The sequence below is a fragment of the Larus michahellis genome, chromosome 1 (assembly GCF_964199755.1).
Source record: "Larus michahellis chromosome 1, bLarMic1.1, whole genome shotgun sequence".
Lineage (NCBI taxonomy): Eukaryota > Metazoa > Chordata > Aves > Charadriiformes > Laridae > Larus > Larus michahellis.
In genome coordinates, this window is record NC_133896.1 from 101,185,843 (window position 1) to 101,207,789 (window position 21,947).

At 41.1% G+C, this 21,947-nt stretch overlaps 1 protein-coding gene across 3 annotated transcripts in view; it reads left to right on the forward strand.

Annotated features, from left to right (window-relative positions):
* The window catches only part of ALCAM (activated leukocyte cell adhesion molecule), a 121,209-nt gene that overhangs the window by 74,234 nt on the left and 25,028 nt on the right, over positions 1-21,947 (forward strand). For all 3 annotated transcript variants that reach the window (XM_074596485.1, XM_074596466.1, XM_074596476.1), the window contains exons 2-6: positions 11,169-11,269; positions 13,976-14,195; positions 18,317-18,381; positions 18,803-18,890; positions 19,685-19,867. In XM_074596485.1, the coding sequence (XP_074452586.1) occupies positions 11,169-11,269; positions 13,976-14,195; positions 18,317-18,381; positions 18,803-18,890; positions 19,685-19,867 (657 nt within the window). The remainder of the gene's footprint in view (positions 1-11,168; positions 11,270-13,975; positions 14,196-18,316; positions 18,382-18,802; positions 18,891-19,684; positions 19,868-21,947) is intronic.

Consider the following 21,947-nt stretch of genomic DNA (forward strand, 5'->3'; position numbering starts at 1 on the left):
TTCTGGTACCTTGATTTTTCTCTTGAGACTCCTTCATGCTTAAAGAAATGTAAGAAATTTATACAAGTTTTGTGAAGTACATATTTTGTAAAATATAAATTGCTACTATGTTTTCACTTATCAAGAAATTCAGTATTTTTTTAATTTACTGGAAGGTGGAAGGTGTGGATAATTCCCGTCTGTTACTGCACTGCCAAACCTTAGGTGTGTTAACCACACAATTTTCACTAAGTGGAAGCAGCAGAGGTGCAGAAAGCAAGCGAAGAAAACCAAGTAGTGTTAAAGCTGCTGTTGTCTCTGCCGACGTGGCCACGGAGCTCTTCCATGTATTTGATGGGCAGTAGGTGGATTCAGGGTCAGACTTCCCTGTGATGCTTGGTGTGCTTCCTTGCATCTGGCCAATGCCAGGGGGAAGGAAATGATGCTTACTGCTTTTCCAAAGCTAAGGGCTTGCTTGAACTATTTTTCCTCTGTTTTGATGCAAGAGTTGGAGTATAGGTCAATAAGTAAAAATGGATAAGGCGTGCATTTCTTAGCGCCTAACTCCTAAAACAACTTTATATGGAAAGTCCGTCTGCTCTTTGTCCTCTTACCTGCTTATGGATCCTCACAGACCAAAATCTAAAGGAATGTACTTACAAAGGGTACTTCTATATAGACAAGCTAACATATATTTTACTAGCATATGTGGACCGTAACGTATGTGAAAGAAAAGGTTTTTTTTCCCTGTGTTTTCCACAGTTGGAGAGGAGCAGCCTGGGTCAGGGAGTCAGGTGCAGTACTGGTTTTTGTTAGATGATGGTCATAGTGAAGCCTTAACACGGTGCTGTGAATGCACCTTTCCAGAAACAGCAGTTAACCAGGTGGGGTGCAGTGACCACCTCCTTGTCATCTTGCAGTTGCTTCTTCTCGTTGGTTTAATCCTGCGCAGGCTGATGGGAAGAGGGTTAGTGCCTGTGGTAGGAAGGGAGCCCAAGTGTCTCACCCTATAAGAAGCAATCTGTTCACTTCCAGGTGCCCCTGGAAGGAGCCGGCAGGTTTGGACCCCTTTTGCCATCTCCGCTGCAGTGCCACCACGATTGCAGCCCCATTTCCCAGGCCTCTCGCTGCAGCGAAGCAGCAGCGCGCCCAAAGGGAAGGATAAAGTGGCAAAAGTCTAGCCGCCTTTTTCAGAAGGTCTTCTCCCTTGGCGCCCTGCCAACTTGACATCGACTTAAAATCTAGGATGACAGGGCAATATACTCTTACTTAGAGTACCAAAAGAGAATTTCTCATAGTCCTGATATGAAAAACATATGCTGTTTAGCCTTTTATTCAGCATTTATGTATAAATTATGTGGGGTTTCTGCACTATTAGCCTGTGGGGTATATTGATCCACATTGTCAATATCAAGTTATGAAAAAGCAAGAGGGCCAGCTCTTTTTCTAGTATGCTGGCTATTGACTTTTTTAAAAAAAAAAAAAAGAAAGGATTCATAGCAAAATATTATGGGGGATTTTAGATAATTATTTTTGAGCTATAGGTTTTATTTGACTTAATAGAAACTTTCAAGTCCCTTTAAGCTATTGCATACCCATCAGCACTGCTGACTAGCATAACGAGAAGATAAAAAACAATTGGGGTTGTTTTAGCAAATGGAAAAGTGTTTTGGAAGGGCAACTGAGAAGTGTAACAGAAGTATGCTGCAGGAGCAGCCAGAGGATAACTTCAGAAAGAGTGAGAAGTTTCACCAAGCTACAAAAGCTGTGTTGATTATTATTATATTGATTAGGTATACCCTTTAAAGTTGAAACTCATTGCAGTATTGACTGAGAAACTGTTTTCCCACACTTGCTGCTCATCTCTTGGCAGATAGCTTGTATCGACAAATTTTAGTAAGCTACAACTCACTTCCCTGGCAGATGTACTGGACCATTTGTAAAAAATCACACCATATGTTGGTAACTATTTTAATAAATTATTTTAATTTTTCCATTATGTTAAAAAAAATAAAATTAATCATAGTTCCTTTAGTCATGGCTACTATTTATAAGAAGGTATGTTGGCCATCTTATCTCTTCCTCTGAATTATGAGAACTATCCCAATCAAAGTTTTGTAAAAATTTGCATCGAAGTAAATCATTAACGGTGGCCTTTCAGCTACAGCACCCACTGTGGGAAAGACAGCTTTTTTTACCACTGCACGGTGCCCATAAAAAACACAGCTGGGTTTTCTGATGCTGACCACAATTTGCCAATGTTGGACATGTCTTTTGAGGTGTGGTTCCACCCAGATCTTGTGGAAACACAAGACTCTGCTAGCCTTATATGAATTCAAGCGTTTTTAAGTAGGTATATGGTTTTTTCCTACGTCCTATTTATAAATATTTGCTTGGAATTACACTACACTTTTTGCTACGTATATCAACACCACTATATGTGTAACTTTCTAAAACCTGTAAGAATTACTCTAAGGACTTGAAAATTGAAACCCGCAAATCAGCCTGCAAAACAAATCTGACTGGTTTTGGATTAGCACCGAATCCAGAAATAGTTACGTAATTCTGAGCCAAAAGCAGGGATTTCTATAAAATAGTGTGATTAGAAGGCCATTGAAATCACAGGTGATGTTTTGGGATGGTGGTTTGTGGAAAGAAGCTTAGGACTTTTCCCTTTGAAAGGAAAATTTTGCTATAATAAAGCCCGTGTGGTACAAGAGCTCTAGTGGCTTTCATGGGTTTTCTTTCCGGTTCTTTAGTAGATTTTGGAGCCATCCTGATTTAAAAGGGACTGGCTTAAAAAGCAGAGAAGCACTTAGTGCTGCCAAGCAAACCAGAGCTTTACTGGTCCCATTTCGGAGCTATTGGTCTTAGCAGTTTCCTTTGTCTTCTTGGAGCCGGGCATCAGAACAGAGGCTGAGGTGGGAGGGTAGGAAGGCTGGTTGCTGACACAAGCAATCCATTTTGTGGTAGCGTTTTGCATCAGTTACTGAGCTTTGAACTGCTCATTTGGTCTCAAACGTTGCAGAAGCTAATGCTAGCAACAGCTTTTTTTGTGTAGTTTGAAAGTTTACTGACTTGGAAAGCAGTATCTCGTTTACTTTAAGTGACAACGAGAATGCATTTGATGGACATTTGAATTTTAAAGCAGTATGACTGTGTACAAATTTCTTTCGCGTACCTATCAAAAATTCTAGAAACTTCTGATGATTATGATTACTATCATGATTATTGCTTTGTATATAACATTTGAAGTTCCTAAGCTGACAAAAGGTTATTAGTCATCGTCATTTAGATGCAATCTAGGTGTTTTGGTACATTCAGACCGAAGAAGCTTTTCTTCTGTGTGTTCTCCAGTATACTCCTTTAGTAGTGATGATGATAGAAAATGCTCAGAGAAATGCACAGTGTGAACCTCCCTAGAGTAAAGCTTACAGTAATGATAACCTGTATAAACTGTGCACAGTAGCATCTATTACAAAAACATCTACTCTTGGAAGGACATAACTTTCTAAGATCTCTGCCTTGCATATTGAAATTTTCCTCAGTCTTTTCAAAGGCTTGTGCTAAAATCATTCCAAATCAAGCTACAAGTAAAGCTTACAGGAAGGGAGCATACAGATGGGAAAGCTGTATTCCGCTTTGTGAAGTGGGGAAAAATATCCATCAAAATGCTGAAACAGCTGAATGTTTTGAAATCTTAGAACAGTAGTCCTCAGTGAAATAAACAGCGTTGAGTAGTCTGGTGGTAAGCAGGCACACAGCACCCAGAGTTCTATTTGGTCATGTTGTAGGACTTTGAAAACTATGGTTAAAGTGCTCCATGGGATTTTGGACCTAAACTCGTGGAGGTCCCAGCTTTGAGCTCGCACTTAGGGTTACATAGAAAACCAAGCTGTGTGCATGTGCAGGAAAACTGTGCGTCCCGTGCAGTGCATGACTGGCTGAACTATAGAGCAAAACGCTAGTGAGAAGCGTGCACTGACCTCCCTGCTCTGGAAGGAGAGGGCTGAGGATTTCTTTATTGATAAGGTGATAGAGCCCATGCAGCCTTGGTCAGATGGGACAGGTTATCTCAGCTAGTTTCTAATTATAGCTCATTGATTTGTACTGAAACATATGATTTACATGGAAAACATTTGATTTATATGGAATTAGAAAAGAGTAGGAGCATATTAGTTAACATTCATAGGAGAGATGATTTCTGAAGTGCTGACATGTTTCCTTCAGGTTTTTTTCCTCACTCATAAGGAAAACTCCGTGTGTTTTAAACAAGCATAATGCTTCTTGTAGGATAATGATAGCTCAGTTCTGCTGGCATTTTGTGCCTGCTCTCTGGTGTTTCCAGTATATCTTTAGCTTTAAATATCCTGCCTGTTTCCTGACGTGTACTGCCTGATGCCTTGATATTGCTGGATGCCAAGCCCCATCTCCCCAGTCTGACCAAGTACTTGCCAGAATCAGTGTTAAGCATATAAGTGCTCCCATTTGTGTGGATTTGGCTACTTGTGTCTTTGGAGTTAAGTAGGTGTTTCTTTGACCAGCTTGTCAAAAGGAACTCAGCATCTTCCAGAGTCAGAACCATGTTTTGAGTTGTGTCTTACAAAAAAAACCCAACCAAAACAAACCACCAAAAAAAACCCCAACCCCAAATGTGTATTTCCCATTCAGTTACTTCTCATCTTCAAAGAGCTCAAGTTAGCAGTGATAATTCCAAAGGGTAATTGCTGTCCATTGCATCAGTGCTTTAAGATGATAAAGAATTTTTTTTTTCCTTTGGTGTTAAAATTGCCGGTGCTCTAATATTTTACAGGGTTTAAAACTCATTGAAGGAATACTGTGATAAAGTATAAGAAACCCTTCAGCAAGTTCTGTTACGTTGTTTTACAAGTGTACGTTATATTAAATACTGTTGGATATGCTTATCTGCAGTTAGTTTCCCTCTTGGATAATATTGATGATTCTCTTGTGACTAATTGTGCTATTGTAGTCCTAGTCACCCACATGTGGATTTGTTTCACTATTTAAACAGGTAGAGATAAGAAACGATATACTGTTTATGTAACCTGTATCCACAAACACACACTCTTTTGTTTTTAATCGTATTTGTATGATTAAGATAATCAATGTTTGAATTTTCTTGGAAGTGTTTGCCCTGCTTCCCTATTTTGATGCCCAGCATATGAAACAAGGAATGATTGTAGCCACCAAGCCGAAATGGGGGCTGTCATATGTGTGAATTTTGATAACACACGCCTCTTTTTTTTTTTTTTGCTTGCTTTAACCAGTCTTTTGAGATCCTGAAGTGTATCTTGTGTTTTCTCTGTTGAAAAAATGTCACCTGGGCCTCTGCTGCTGAGGTCTATGGGCTCAAGGCTGAGTAGTGTTTGGCTGCCCATGGTGGTGTGGCTCAGCAGAAAGGATAATTAAAATCTCATCATACCTATACAGGACTTAAGATTTTTTCAGATGACTTTGTCAGGCCCAGGGAGGGAAACATGAGGTCTGTGACGTGTTTGTTGTATTTTCTTTTCTCTGCTCCCATGATCAGTGTTGTGGATGTCTTGAAAGTTTACTGAATGTCTTACTGGAAAAGTTACTTTTTGTCAGGCAAGGAAAAGAGAGGGAGAAAAAGTATTTAAAAGTTGAGTCCTGTGTGAAAAGTCCAACTTCCATGCAGCATGGAAGGTGGCCAACCTGCTGGAAAGCAGCTTTGCAGAAAAAGTCCGGGGGGTCCTGGGGGACACCAAGTCGAACATGAGCCAGCAATGTACCCTTGCAGCAAAGAAGGCTAATGGTATCCTGGGCTGCATTAGGGAAAGTACTGCCATCAAGTCAAGGGTCTTGATCTTTCCCCTCTACTCAGTGCTGGTGTGTCTATTTCAGGGCTCCTCATTACAAGAGAGACATGGACATACCGGAGAGAGTCCAATGAAGGACCACGAAGATGTTGAAGGGACGGGAGCATCTCTCCTATGGGGAAAGGCTGGGAGAGGTGGGACTGTTCAGCCCAGAGAAGAGAAGGCTCAGGGGGGATCTCATCAGTGTGTACGAGTACCTGAAGGGAGGGTGCAAAGAAGTCAGATCCAGGCTATTTTTAGTGGTGTCCAGTGACAGGACCAGAGGTAATGGGCACAAACCAAAACACAGATGTTTCCCTCTGAACATCAGGAAACACTGATGTTTTTCCTGTGAGCGTGACCGAGCACTGGCACAGGTTGCCCAGAGAGGCGGTGGAGTCTCCCTCCTTGGAATGAGACTAGTTCTAGGTGGCCCTGCTCGAGCAGGGGTGGTTGGACCAAATGATCGCCATAGTCCCTTCCAACCTCAGCCAGTCTGTGATCCTGTGAACTCCCTTAATTTTTTCTCTAAATAGTGCTTTTAATTTAATGCAAAATATTTTCCAGTGTTAAAATCCACCTTAAGGCATTATCAGTATCAGTAGTCGGGACAGTAAATACCTGCTGCCAAGTCTTGTCTCATTCAAAGCTGGACCCTTTTTTTTGTAGCGTGTTTTGCATTGGACCAACACCCAGCTGTCATTTGTATACTGCTTTGTCCTCAAAAAAGAAAAAAAACAGAAAAAAAGTACTCTTAGTAAAAGCTGACTTTTTGATCTTAAGAACACACTGTTGTTGTTTTCATGAAATGTTGATGTTTCCTGGCCAGTACCTAAATGGATGCTCAAGAAGCCCTCTGTGTATTTCTGTATAGTTGGAATCCGTTCAGGAAGTGGTGGGGAGGGCAGAAAGAAAAATCCACCTGTTGCTACTTCAGAGCTGATAACAAGCAACTTAATATTTATTTCATTAGGCAGAGCTTTTTAGCCTCCCACAACATATTATGTCTAAGCTAATCTGGGCTATCTGAAGATAAGATGGGAGGACCAAAACCTCAAGTAAAGATTGGAGTGCCAAGGCTAACTTACAGTTTCCGAAGAAGTTATCTGCAGTTTCCGAAGTAGATGCTAAATAGACATAATAGCTCTTGGGTTTGGACACTTTCATTCCAGAAGCTGCTAATTGACCCCCCCTGCCCACTGCTGCTGATTGCTGCAAAGAACCGTAGTGGCCAACGTGTCCTGCTGTTCTTTGGTAATGAGATCTTGATTCTTGGGTCCAGAAAATGTAATACAAGGCATCATTGCGGAACCTGCCAGGCAGAAGCATTAGCAGTAAAAAAGTAGGTGCGGAAGGAAAATACGGGACACCTTTGTAGATGTAAAACATTGTTTAAATCGGTGGACTCTGGGGTACTGAGGGAGGCTCGACTGCCCAGTTTTCCATTGCTTTAGTAACTGGAAGTGAGCTGTGCTTATGAGGCAGCCAAGCAGGCCGGTGAAGATGAATTTCGGGCAGTACCTCTGCTAGTCATAGTTTTCAAACACAGGTTCATAATCTCCAGTGGATCTTGCATCTAAAGGGTGTTTGAACAGCCCTTGGTCTGTTTTACATTTGTCACAAAAAATGTTACTCTTAGCACTTAAAAAAGGTGTTTGTGGCAAGAAAAATATTTAGTATTTCAAATGGAAAATAGAGGTGGAAAACATGGCTGCTTTCCACACGCTTCCTACAGCTTTTCTTGTTTCCTTGGAAAAAACATCAGTGTCCTGATTTTTAGATATTCAGCTTCTATCCATTCCTTTTATATGACCCTATTGATTTAAAAATAATAGTTAGTCTAAATTATAACCTGCATCATATGCACTCTTGGTGAGGATCTAAAATAACAACAGCACCTTCTCTGCCTCTAAGCCAAGTAGTCAGATTTTTTGTTTTGTCACCCAAATACGTGGTACTGTTTCGTTCTTCCCTGTGAGGCAGAGGAGGGGGACAAAGAGGGATGCCAGTCAGCACTGCCACGGGGACATGGAAAGTACTGTAATTAACAGCTTCAACAGCAAATGCCATCTCAATTTAACAGTGTCCTGCTGGGATCTTTCTCTGAGTCATAATACTTCCTGATGCTGCTCCTTTCTTCCCATGTCTGAACCTACATGGAAAGGTTTAATGTGGCTCAAAGTAGAGTTTCTTCAGCACTGGATCAAAGAGGGGGAAATGAGTTAAACCTCAGCCTGCTCAAATCTGTACAGAGCTGGATTAACCTGGTGCATAGGTGTAATTCATAACTAGTTCAAGTAGAGCTTCTCCCAGCACGCGTGGGATGAGATCCTGCCTCTGAATTAGCATTGTTATTAACAGCTCTGGCTCAGTTTTAGAAGGCAACATCTGAAAACCATGCAGGGGAGCTGGCTGAGCTCTTAATTAGCTACAGAAAGGTGCATCAGAAATACATCAAGGCAGAGCGTGATGTCTGATGACTTCTTGCAGTGTTAATCCCTACAGTTGCTTTTGTGCCCTCCTGCAGTTAATGAGATACGAGGGCCTTGACATTGACCCTATGTTGTGTTAGGGCATGGAGCAATTTGTTACGTATTTGTACATCCCGCTTTCGTTTTCTTTTTCTTAGAAAGAGCTGGAAACTATATAAAAGGCTATCAGAAAATGATGATTGATGGTAAGCACTGTCATATAGTTAAGCAATCATTTTCTTCTTCATCCCACTGTTTTACAGACATATCTAATAGCAACAGGGAAAGGAATTTCCAAATTTGTTGAGGTGATTTTTTGTTTGTTTATCTCTTAAATGTATAGGTTTGCAAAGTTACTGCAGATGCTGCAGTGAAAGTTTGCAGTTATTCAACTAGTTTGCACTCCTTAAATGTCCTAGATTTGTTGCTGTAAGAGTGGGTGGGGAAAATTTTACAGCAGGACCTCCTGTATTCTTGTAAGGACCCTTTTTCTATATTTAAAGTAAAACTTATGTCTTTCTGGTTGTATGTTAACAGATTCCTAGAAAAATGTATGCTCTTAGTTTAGGCAGAATTTATGGTGAGACATGATTTGGGGGGGGGTGTCCATCTTGAGGAATGCCTTTTAGATGGAAGAGCTCTGCTAAAATCAGAGGCCAGTTTCCTTTATCAGGCCATTCATTGATTACCTGCTCTGAATGCTATAAACTAAATCCTTTCCAGAAACAGTTTCATTCACTCTCATGAGGCTGTCTGTCAAGTCTTTCGTAGTGTATACCTGTTACCTTAGAAACTTGCAGGCATTAAATGGGTGTTTAGGAGAGAAGAACATTACAGGTCCCACAGGGCCATTTTGTTTTCCCCTAATGACAGGGAATATCTCCTAGCAGGAGGAGCAGTTCCTGTTTTTCCAAGCAGTGCAAAATACCATGCCAGAATTTCAGATTACTAAATGACACTTGACTGGAATTTGAATGGATAGTAACCAGCTTACTAACTGAATATATATTTGCAAGTCTCCTGTAATTTTGCACCCATAGGAGAGAGGAACCAAAAAGGACCGGTTTTTATTAGCTCTAGCAGAAATGAAAATTAGGATTCAATTTGCAAAGCTGAAGTTGTGCATCGTCCCTCTCCTGCAGATCAGAACGAGGATGAGTGCAAGAGAAGGCCAAGGGAAGAGTTTGTTCCAGTTTTGAATTTTACTTCCATGTGTAGTTTGATTTTGTAAAATATCGGTCCTATTTTCATAAAATCGAAGTTAGCTGATTTCTTCAAAAAATTTTTCTTTCATTTTTAAAGATTGCACTTTCTCAGCACCATCTAGTGGACCGATTGCTTTTGTCGTTTAGAAAACAGCTGGTTTTCATAAACCGTATAGCAAATTAGAGCATACAGTCCTTGCAATGTGAATGATGTACCTAAGGTATGTTTGTCACTAATTATACACCAGAGTTAGAAGAAGATTAGCAGTTTTTAGTTGAAAAGGAGAGGTGTGAAGGAAAGGAAGTTTAATATACGTGCAGGTAGTGGTGCCTGTTATCTCCTGTGTTCCTTTAGTCCATCAAGCTCCAACCTGCTTGCCTGCTTCTGCGTGTTACCGTGTGGTGCCATCCAGGTTGTAAGCGTCTCTGAGGAAGGATTTTGGAATATTATTTCTTTGTGCAGTACCACACGGCACAAATCACAGCTTCATTTGTCACTGTGATAAACATGATAAATAGGAGCTGGTGCTAACAGTGAGCTGTGACGTCCTCACCCAAGGAAAATGCTGTGGTTTCTTTCTAATTTAAATTGCAGGCAAGGAATTCAGTGTTTGGCTCTTTGAAAAGACATGATTTTGTTCAAAGGAAAAAAAAAAAATCCCTTGGGAAAACCTCCCTATTGAGTGCACGTATATACTCTATAGAATTGCCAGGTCATCCCAGCGGCTGTCTCGGGACTCAGGAAAAGAGAAGGGGTCTGCAGCTCATGTCTTTGGGGGCACACGGGAGCAGGTTTGCTTTTTCCAGCTCTAGCTGGACAATAGGAGTACGACAATTGAGTGGACAATTGAGCTACGGACAATAGGAGTAAAGCGAAGTTGCATTATAGCAAATGCACCAAGTTGTAGCATCTTCCCCTTTAAACTTCCCTGTGTTTTAATATTTCATCCCTTTAGGATCTGTTGTTTTTGTTCAGTTCACATGTTTTGGACAATGAAAATAAGTGGGTCAGTTTTATTCTGTAAATTTGTATGCATTAGCACAATAACATTGTGCTGAGGTTTCCAAAAAAGCTATTCTTAAATAATTTATAGAAACATTTCACTTCATTTTTCCAAATCTAAATGTGTGGACTAGTTTGTTTCCCAGGTTTAAGGGAACGCAGCATTTAAATAACATTCTCTTATCTTTCCTCCTTTTCTAAGTTTTTAATGTAGTGCAGCAGTCAGAATATCACTTGTCTGCTGGCCTCCTCACAACATTGTGTTGCAACATAACCTCTCCAGCCAGAAGTGGCCGGTTTTTCAGTTGAAGAAAATAAAGGGTTAGGGATTTTCCTTTTCAAGTTTTGAGACAATAGCTGTGGATACTGATTGTAGTATACGTGTTCATCCACTTGAGTGGATACAGTCTCGTTTGGAAATCCACTTGTCTCCCATTGACACCAGCAGGAAACGTGGATCTGAAAAAGTCATAATGTTTACGTAAACAAATTTAGTGTCAGGAATCATGTTTTGTTCGAGGTCTGGGGATAAATCCTGCATGCTGGAAAATAACTATTTGCAAAGGAGGTGGCTCTGCTTTTGTAGTAGCTATGAACTAGACATTAGCTAGCATATGGGAATTCAAGAAAACGCTTAAAATTGCTTCCTCTCCCTCTGTTTCTCCTCTAGCTCTGGGATTGTACACAGTAAATGCAGTATATGGAGACACTATTACTATGCCTTGTCGTCTAGAAGTACCAGATGGTCTCATGTTTGGGAAATGGAAATATGTAAGTATATCTTATCTTTACTTTCATTAGAACTGGTATAAGAAGATGCGTATTTTTTGTGTGTGAGATTACAAGACTCCAATCGATAGGATTTCTGCCTTGGATACAAAGACGTTTATTCCCGTGTTTGTAAGACCGCAAGATTCCAATCTGCATAATTTCTGCCAAGCATAGATTAGAGGTTTGAGGAATTAATCTCATTGTTCAGGAGAAATAATTATTCGGGAGTTCTCTGCCAACCTGTATTAGAGACCTGGCATGTTACCCAGTGGTGTCTCGCTCGCTTGACAGAGCCATCGTTGTACATTTGAATACTTTGGAAGCAGGCTGCCTGAAGCAGGGTGCGCTTCATCCCTGGGAAAGCGCTGTCCCCGGCTCCGGTTGATCTGACAGTCACTCAATACTATTTCATGCTTCAGTGTGTTTTATGCACAGCAAAGAAGAGGGCAGAGCCAGCCTTCGTAGAGTCGCTGGTGGTTTCACTCTGGCGTTTCTGGCGCACAGAGAACAGAGGCGCACCGCAAAAATGCTGGTGCTGTCTTGGTCGTCTCGGTCAGCCTGGAGTAGGAACATCACAGGATGCGCTGCTTCTATTTGTGATCAGTATCCCAAGACAAAAGAAGAATAAGCATATCAAAGTCAAATGAAACCTGGAAGCATATGTGGAAAAAAGTGCCAGGTGAACAAAACCCTTCTGCTTCTCAGACTGATGTTGGGACAACTGGTTTTCCTGCTTTCCTGCTGAAGTTCATCCAAATCTCCTCTCGTGCTCAAATCAAAATGTTACCAGCAATAACAGGTGATTTCTATTCTGACAGTGGATTTAAAACTATGTAGTTCTCTCTCTCTTTTTAAATGGCATCTACCGGCCTATTTTACAGCAGACTGGTCTGCCACTGAGGGTGTTTTGTAATCCCCTCCCCGGCTCCTTCCCATGTACCTAGAAGTCTGCAGCTTTTGCAGCCCTCATCCACTCGAGTTCCTGCTCCGCAAACACGTTTTGGGAAATGAAGTCAGAAGTTTGTGGAGAACATGTCCCTAAAAGGGGCAGTGAAACTGGTTCATATAAATCCATCTGTATGAAGATACAAGGCTATTTGGAGAAAAAGAAATGCATTATCTCTTTCCAGTGCATTTGGATTGCTCATCTCGGACAAGTACCAGGCAGCAAATGGAGATGTTATAGCTTCTTCTGAATGGAAAGGGGCATGAAACCCAACATGCAAAAAACCCATCCAGTTGCAAGTGTATGAAATTGTTGACACAGCCCACGTAACCAAGTGAAAGTGATACCCATTCTCCCAGGGCAGCTCCCAGCATGGCAACACTTGTTTTTTACAGGGAGACGGTTGGTTTAGGTTTTTTTGGTCGGACTATTATTTCATTGGAAGAAGGAAGAACTCTGTTTTCTACGCTGCTGCATTAGGAGTAGCAGTTTGGGTTGCTGCTGGGAGCCTGGGAGCACTGGGAGACTTTCACCGTGTCAGGAGCAGGTGTTGCTCCCTTCAGCATCTACCGGTGCGTGCTCACGCGCTGGGTAGGCTTACAGAGTGAAGAGCTCGTTTGCACTTGAGAGCCAACTTTGCGTGTATCAAGTCAAAGCAAAGCTTCCTCTCCTGTGTGACAGGATACCCACATCTAGGGTAATCCGAGAGTTAAAAGTGGGAGAGGGAGAAAGACTATCAGGGAATTTAAACTTCGCATTAGCTGTTGCCTCCTGCTCCCTGCCCGGCTCTGACACCACTCATCTCTTGTCACAGCATCGTCATGCTTTTGTGGGCTCTGCAGTCAAGCTGTGGTATTGTGCTGCGAACACTACTCGCATCAGTGCTGCAAGGTCCAAGGGATAAAAGGGAACGAAAGCCTCTTCCAGCCCCCAGCACAATACTGAACATAAAGATGGAGTCAACCTTTCACCTCATTTTATTTCAAGGCAGACAGTGTCTGTCCCTGCTCGGGGGCGGGAGGGAATGGAATCCTGCAGAACTCAGCCTGTAACTTTGTGTCTCGTAAAAACAGGTTTTTGATACGGCAGGTTTGTGCAAGGCTGTCAACTTTGTATTCCTTTTTAGGATGGCAACTGCATACTTATTAATATAAGCAGGACGTCTAGAAAATGATATTTTGCAGATTATCCTGAGATGCATAAATAACAATATTTGATTGTATGTATAGTCGCATGCCAGAAGCTCTTGGATCCTTTAAAAACAAAGAAAAAAAAATTAAAAACTAATTTAGAATGAAATAGGCAGTTATGCCTGATTAAATCCTGCATTTGGAATGAAGTCTGAATACCCCAGACAAACAATATGAATATGTAAAACAAGCATGAAAAAAAAAGAAACTGAAGCTTTTGAGCCTAGCTCATGAATGCTTCTATTTCAAATACTTTTTCATACACACAGAGGCAGGTGGTGCCAGAACCGCCAGCCTTCATCAGAGAAAGCCCTGTGCTATGCTGAGCTTGAGCCAAAGGATTGAAATTATTTCTACTGATGATATTCTTAATGTGTACCGTGGCAGTCTTAAACTAGCTCTCGTATTACACTGAATTTCTTGTTTGTACAGCAGAAATTAATCGTGAAAAAAGCTATCTGATGTAGTTGTCAGATTTTTTAAAATTATGGGTTTGTACCAGTTGCAGATCTTCAGGAACTTCTAAATGAGTGTTTATGCAAAATAGAGGTGTTTATGCTTTTATTATAGGAAATGCCGAATGGATCTCCAGTATTTATTGCCTTCAGATCATCGACAAAAAAAAATGTACAGTATGATGATGTACCAGACTACAAAGACAGGTTGAGTCTGTCAGAAAACTATACGTTATCCATCAAGAATGCAAGAATCAGTGATGAAAAGAGATTTGTATGCATGCTAGTTACAGAAGATGATGTTTCCGAAGAGCCAACGATAGTCAAAGTTTTCAGTAAGTACATCTAGTTGTTACTACTGTTAACATTCATCAGCATCTGAATTGTAAATTATGGAAACTTTTGTTTAAGGGAAAGATTAAAGACAAGAAAGTAAGTTTGGCTGAGTAAATTACTAAGAGTAGCAAATTTCTGCAGCTTTCAAAAATGTAATCTACTGGTGGCATTTACGTAACAGGACTGCCTGCACTTGCAGTTTATTCATGATAAGTGCTGTCTCAAAGAGAATTTTAGGCTTTGATAATGACTCACTTATATGATGTCATTTGGCCTTGGAAATGAAAAATGTAAAATTAGCACTGATTATTTTCCATTTGTTCTCGAGTGAATTTTTCTGCAGGAGGGAAGCATTAACTGTGTGCGGTCTGCAGGATTAGATCAGTGGAGAGGTTTAAAGCAGCTCTGAGCAGCTGATACACAACAGTACGAACTGTGAGTGAGCGAGCAAGCAAGAGGCTGGAAAACGAGTTGCTAGCCCCAAATGCTTATTTTGCCCCCTGATGAACTATCAGGAGGAAGACCAGTCTGCGGTTCTGTTTTAGAGCACAGCAAAGTTTATTCGCGTTTGATATTGCTACAAACCAATCGCAAGGGTGATCCGCAGTGCAAACCCCAGGGCTCTGAGGCACAGTCCTGCTCTGAGCTTGCACAAGAGCATGGACAAACCCGACCTCTTCCCGGTGCTGGTTCAGAGCAGACACGTAATCCCTCAAACCCTCCCTTAGTTTGTGGAGGCATCCGTTACTCCTTTTTAGGGTCTCAGGTCCACTGAGGCTAAGGTTAGTGTTTGTAAATGCTGCCCAGTGACTGCAGTGGGTATCGTCCTCAGCGTCATGTTCTTGTATGGCTTTGTTTGGCCTTTGTTGCTCTTCAGATGTAGATTTACACAAAGTAAGTCTCGGTTGTGGGCATGCGTTGCTTGCCGGGATGGGCAGTCTCCATCAGATCACACTTCTGCTTGAAAAACATGAATTCATGTTTTGGAAGGGCACCTTTACTCTTCTCTCAGGGAGAAGGTGTCAGGGAGTGGTCAGTGTTGTCTGGGCAGAAGTTTGTCAGTGGCATGAATGAGTTTGAAGCTAGATTAGGAGTCAACAGTAATTCCTTTCCCTCGTTTCACTTTCAATTGGGCTGCAAGAACAATCGAATTAATGACAACAGGGAGGAGCGTGCTCAGAGCACACATAGTAAACACAGTGCTTCAAAGAAAATGATAAAGAATTATCATGTTTACTTACCGCACAGCAGTAAATATGTAGATGAGACGGCAGTATATGGTGAAACAAAATGCTAACTGCTTGAATTACTGTGTACTGTACTAAATATTAACACAATGCTAACTCAGCCATGGAGCACAGCTTGTATGGTTTATTGTATGCATTAATACTAATAGAGAAAGCTTCCATTTACTAAGGAAGATAAGAATAGAGGATGCTACACATGTAGTATGGCAAACATAGCACTGCAAGAAAAAATTACCTTTGCAGTTTTTCATTTGAGTTCACAACTTTATTTAGGGTTCTCTTAACATTTGTTTGCATTTAACTTTCTTGAGTCTGGTTTTGGAGGTTTCATTTTTTGTTATTGCTTGCTTGCTTGTCTTAATTACAAAAGAGTTAGGAGTAGCCTGCAAGCTTCATTTATTTAAACAGTAGAGTTTCTACCTCGTTGAATCACAGGTGCGGAGCTAGGCTGCAACAGCGCGAACCCTCATAAACCAAAAGTCTTGTGTACCTGAAAGTCAGCTGTACCCCAGAAGTCGCGACTGAAGCTGGGTTTCACTGCAGCTTGTCACGTCCTCAGCTGTGCTACCTGATTAACTCAGAACTAACGAGCTGAAATGGCTCATTGCACAGGTACCACCTGCTAGTCTCACTTGCTGGACTACTCAAACAAGCTCTACCCACTTTCCAGATGGATCCTGTCAGCATCTTTTTTTCTGGAATTAAATGGCCAGCTTCCAAAGCGGTGCAGCCCAGCAGACATGAGCTGCTGTCCTGCTACACCGACGCTTGGCTTTTGCAGGCGGTGAGCTCTTTTCCCCTCTATTATAGGGCCTATATAGAGTTGCACAGTACTCTGGCAAGCTCTTAAGCCGAGAGATAAGCAGTGTGCTGAAGTTGCAAACCCACCAAAGTGGGCTCTGCTGCTGCCAAGTTTAAAATTTCTTCTCGCTTCAGACGCTGAGCTAGCAAATGCCAAATGACTCTTTTATAGTGAATTACCTGGGTGCAGGTGCTGCGGCTGCGGGGATCTGGCAGCAGGCGTTTCCTTTTGGAGGCTGCTCTGAGGGAGCAGGTGGTGGACTTTTCACAGGAGCGCCCGCTCGGTCACCAGAGCACTCAAAACAGGGAGAGCCGCAGAGGGACCACCAAACGGGAGGTCAGGTCCTCCCCTCCCCTCAGAGTGGGGGGGGGATCCAAAGCATGGAGTACGTCTTCTCAAAGCAGTCCTGGGGGGGAGATGAGAGATGAAAGGAAGCAAAGCCGAGGTGGGGGACAGCATTGTGGTTTGGTCAGCTGGTGACTGTGACAGGCAGCCAAGCATGCCCGTTTACGGGACCCAAAAATTTGAACCAGAAGGCCTGTTAATGGTTTTGTAAAATGTCATTTGCTTGAATTGACCTGACAATGTTTTGTCCTTGTCAGGTTCTTACAGAAAATAGGTTAACCTTTGTCCTTGAAAACTAATAAGAGGGACATAAACATGCATGTATCTGTAAAAAAATAAAAATAAAAGTCTTTATTAGCCCTTTGGAAAAATTCTGATGGTTTTGGTGTATAGCTTTGACTGTTTCTTTTGTTTGTTTTTGGTTTTTGCCACAAGCGAGGATGTTTGAAAATGTCAAATGAATAGCTTCTTTTGTCGCCTTTCATTTCCCTTTTGAGCTGTTCTTGTTCCATCCTGGCGTAGTCCTCCAAGCAAAGAATATCTGTGCATTTATGTGCACACAAACACACGTACGCGCGCGTGCATACACACACATACGTGCAGACAGACAGAGCGAATGGTTTATTGTGGAAACAGGTAGGCTTGCTATCTTTGTGACAGCAGGAACAGTACACCTGTGCATTAGTAACTTCATCAGCGTGTAGAGATTTTGCAAGATGGTGTGAAGTTCTCCTTGGGCTGGGACTGCTGACATATACTCATTATTTTATAGGGAGATTGATTTGGGAAAAAGGGTCTGTAAGCTGGCATGGTTAAGGATGTTTCAGTCTGTGAAAGTATATAATATGTATGCTTATTTAAGCAGTATAGCTAGGGTGTAGAGGCTTTCTTTGACTGTATGAACACTGGTTATTTTTTTTTCCTCTCACTGTTCCCTTCTTCTTTTAAAATTGTGGGGAAAACTGTCTCTTTTGGAGATAAAAATTTGCATTCCAGGCTTCAGGCCAAACTATTTTAACAGACAAGTTATATAGTCTCTAGAAAGTAGTTTTTTATGATGGAAACACTGATAGATCCTCCACTTTGGCAAGCTAAGAGGTCCATCTACCATAATAAAAGTAAATAAGAAGACATACTGGCACTGAAGAAAAAGTTTATTTTTTTTAAGAGAGTCATAACTAACTCAGAATTAGTTAAAGTAATTACACTTATCTCTATCATCTGAATTTCTTAAATGTTACAATCCCAGTTAGGAAAAATAAACATTAGAAGAATGATTAGGTTGAATTTGTTCCTTTATAATGTGACAGCTCAGCTACAGTAGCATCCACAGTAAAGCTGCTTTTCTGTTGCTATAGTTCCTGTACCACTGGTTTCTTCTCCAGCACGCGTATCATATAAATCAGATAGATCAGATCAGGTTCTCTCTTCCCAGGTGCTGAGCTAGTCTGCCTGGCTAAAATATATGTTGTCAGAATGCATGGAATTTGTTATGGAAGGTATGACAAATTATAATGTGATGGATTTTCCTTTTTAATCCGTTTGCTAATATTGAGGTAGAAGTATCTCACTTTTTCTTCTTTTAATGGCAAAGGGTAGGTAAGACTAGACCAGGCCAGATTGTTCTATTTAGTCTCAAAGTCCATGTATCTTTTAGTAAGTTCTTGTTTTTCAAACAGCTGTTTGTGCTCCCTTCACTAGTACCTTTATCCTATTTGTGTTTTAGAACAACCCTCTCAACCAGAAATCTTACATCAAGCAGACTTCTTAGAAACAGAGAAGCTACAAATGGTAAGAGCAGCATTCTCCCTCAAAGTTACGTGCCTGATGGCTGCCTGAAGTCCCTTTAAAGTCAAGATGGAGAGAGGTGATGGACTGAGGCTCAGAGAGGGCGCATGTTCATGCGTGCACACCTGCCTGTGAGACATTGTGGTCCATAGCCAGGCTGAGCGCAGAGCAGTTCTCTCGCCACTGCTATATTAGCCCTGCCTGATTGTGCAAACAGGGTCCATCCTGATCTTAGACCCACCACCAAACCCTCTTCCAAATCATACCTAAGCCTCATTGATGGGATTTGTCCTATTTTTTAAAAAATAGCTGGGGCTAAGCATTTGAATTTTCTGGAAATCTTTAGCCAAAGCAGCATAAGCAAAAATAAAATTATGTTAAAACAGTGGAGGAAAACAGAGACTAATTCCTATCTGTTTTGCAGCTCGGGGAGTGTGTTGCAAGAGATAGTTATCCCGAAGGCAATGTTACGTGGTACAAAAATGGGAGAGTTTTGCAGCCCGTGGAAGAAGGTACGTTTCAGTAGTGGCCAATGTCCCTACTGCACAGACAGGTGTATGCATGCAGAACAGTTCTTATAAGAGTTACTTTGCTTTACTCTAATGTACTGTTCCTTTGAGGAAGACTACTCATATGGAAAGATGAAACTGGAAGGAAACTTCTAGGCCTTACAGAGCACCCAAGCTATGCCATTAAATCTCTGTCTTTCAGTTCCAGCTTTAAAACCACGTTAGGGGTGTAGAGTTGCCTTTGTTAATGCTATTGCAAAGCTAGTCTTGAGTTTCACACCTGTCCAATATTGTGTTTTGGACCGTGTAGATCATCACCTCATTATAAAGGTATTTATTTTCCAGGGTATTTAGGAAGAACAATTTTTTTACCCTCCTTTTCAACTTTGATTTTGACAGGCTGATCAGACCACAGTATTCTACCATTCGATAAAATAGCGAATGCTTACAAAATTTAGTTATAAATGTGATCCTAAAAATTGGTTTTGCCAGCATTTTGAGGCCTTCTTTCTGTAACACTAGTTTGCAATTATATGTCTATTGTTTGGTTTGGTTTGGGTTTTTTTTAATTTGATTTAAAATGTACAATATGTTAGGAGTGTGTTGTTGATAAAACATTCCTGGTATATGTCAGTGGCAATACTAGAGGAAAACTGTACAGTCTTTTGGGTAATTTGTCATGTTGCTTGCATGTTTGCAGCCTGCAAACAAATAACAAATACAGAGCAGGCAACAATATGTAGGAAAAAGGTTGTAAATTCTGTCTGTGTGACACTGAAACAGTATTTCCTTTTCAGCTGTGGTCATAAATTTGCAAAAGATTGCGAACAGATCAACTGGACTCTTCACCATGACATCATCTCTTCAGTACATGCCAACAAAGGAAGATGCAAATGCCAAGTTTTCTTGCGTTGTGACGTATTATGGACCATCTGGCCAGAAAACAATACAGTCTGAACCAGTTGTCTTCGATGTTCACTGTAAGTTTTTAAAAAAGCATCTATTGCTGCACAAAGCCTACCTCAGGGGGAAAAGCAAAATCAGAGACATTTTACAAAATTACAGAGACGTTGCTGCCTGGCTGTCAAGGTCATTTCTCCAAAGCTGGTTTGCAGCAAGAAGGTCCAAGTACATTGTGTAATTTTTAGTTATCTTCACATTTACCTGAGATTTCTTTCTGTCTAACAGTGGAATACTGAATATCAAGATTGCATTGACAAAAGGGAAGCAGCAACCACAAACAGTTACAGTGAAATGGGCTTTTCAGAACTTTAACAGAAGTTAGAGTGGTTGGTTAGAGTGACTCTCTGTGCCCCCTGAAATATGCAATAAATACACAGTTTAATTTTTAGTATACTCACATGTTTTTCATTTTTGCAGAGTCAGCGCACAACAGCTAATGCTGGCAAACTACCTTGCATAAAATATAGTGGCGTCTCTACAGCTGTAAGATGCTGATTTTTACCTTTAAAATGTAGCGTTTGAATATTGGATATATTGGTAGTACAGGATTGGTGCAAATAATTACTTCCAGCTGGCTGAAGTCCTAAAGCAACTCCCTTACTGTATTACTGACCAATGTGGAAATCATAATTCTCCTTTGAGTAAAGGAAACACACAGTTAGCGAGGAAAGGTCAGAGAGGGTAGTAGCAATTAGAGGAGGTGGGAGAAGCATTTCAAAGTCTTGTAAAATGACACTTCAGAAGGACTGTAGAAGGCAGCAGATCGTAGAAGAATGAAGAGGAACAGGAGATATGCAAGATGCCCAGTCAGATGTTATCTTTCTGTACCCTTCAGGAAATACCTCAACTTATAAAAGAAAAGTCCCTGTTTTGGGAATGATGGGATCTAAGAATACAGTCCAGACATCTAATAGGGCCTTAGTATACTCTGTGTAACAACTCCGTAATCCAGTGAATACAATGGGAATTAGTAATGCAGAGTGGATTTCTGCAGCCAGCAGGTGTGCTCCATTGCCTTCAAAACAAAGTGGTAGGGTACATTCTTCCTAGATGATGTTACTTCTCCTTCATGTGTAAAGTTTGTTGAGCAGAAAGATAGGGGATCACTTTTGACTTTGGTCAAATCAAATCAAACCTTGGAGCAGTTGCTTTTTGGTTTCACCTGGAGAAACAAGAATAAATTAAGGGCACCTTTTCACCAGCTGTTTCTCCAGAATGACAACTGGTAGAACTAACAGAGAAGAAAACCTCTGGGATAGTAGCCATTATCCTTTGAAATAACATAGAAATTTCAGTCCCATCGCTTTAAAGCTGGAGGTTTTTTAGGTTTTGTTTTTGTTTTAAAGTTGGGTACCAAATTTCAGTGGGGTTTTTTTCTGTCATCTGTGACCATGAATAACTCATGCTGTGAATGGCAGATATTCACACTAATGTCACATAACTGTAATGCCCAGAAAGCACTTGTTGCTGTTACTTGCCAAGAGATGCTCTGCTGTCCCCATTTCCCCACCACTTTCATGTATTAGGCTACTGCAGTTGTTGAGTATGAGGCTCTTGCAGATGTCTGTGATGCCCATATTAGGTGCACTTGCAATTAGGAAGGAAAAAGAAGGCTGTAGAGCAGTGCAGAATAGTCACTGCGCCAGATATCACATGCACTCCGTATTAAAAATTTCATGTTTGCTATACTAGCTCTTTTAATCCTGGTCTAGTAAGACACAATTTAATTACGATAGTTCTTCCTCCAGGGACGAGTAGTATGATTGTACTGCTAATTAGCCAACAATGAGAGGCAGGCACACCCTTCAGTACCCCTTCAGTACTGACGAGGCCTCAAGTATCAACTTTGTTTAGCTTTAGAGTATGGGGTTACCCAATTTCCTTTCTGAGTATTTTGATTTGCTGTAACTTCAATTCCTTACTCTGCTCAAATGCATCTCCAAATGAATTTCTGAAAGTCTTTATTAATAGACGTCCAGAGCTTCAACAGATGGATTTCTTGACTGATGTTAGTTGACGATGATGACATGTCTGATTTGTTTTTGTTTTTTTAATTTGATTCAGTGATCCTAATTAGTTTCTTTCTCAATAAATGTG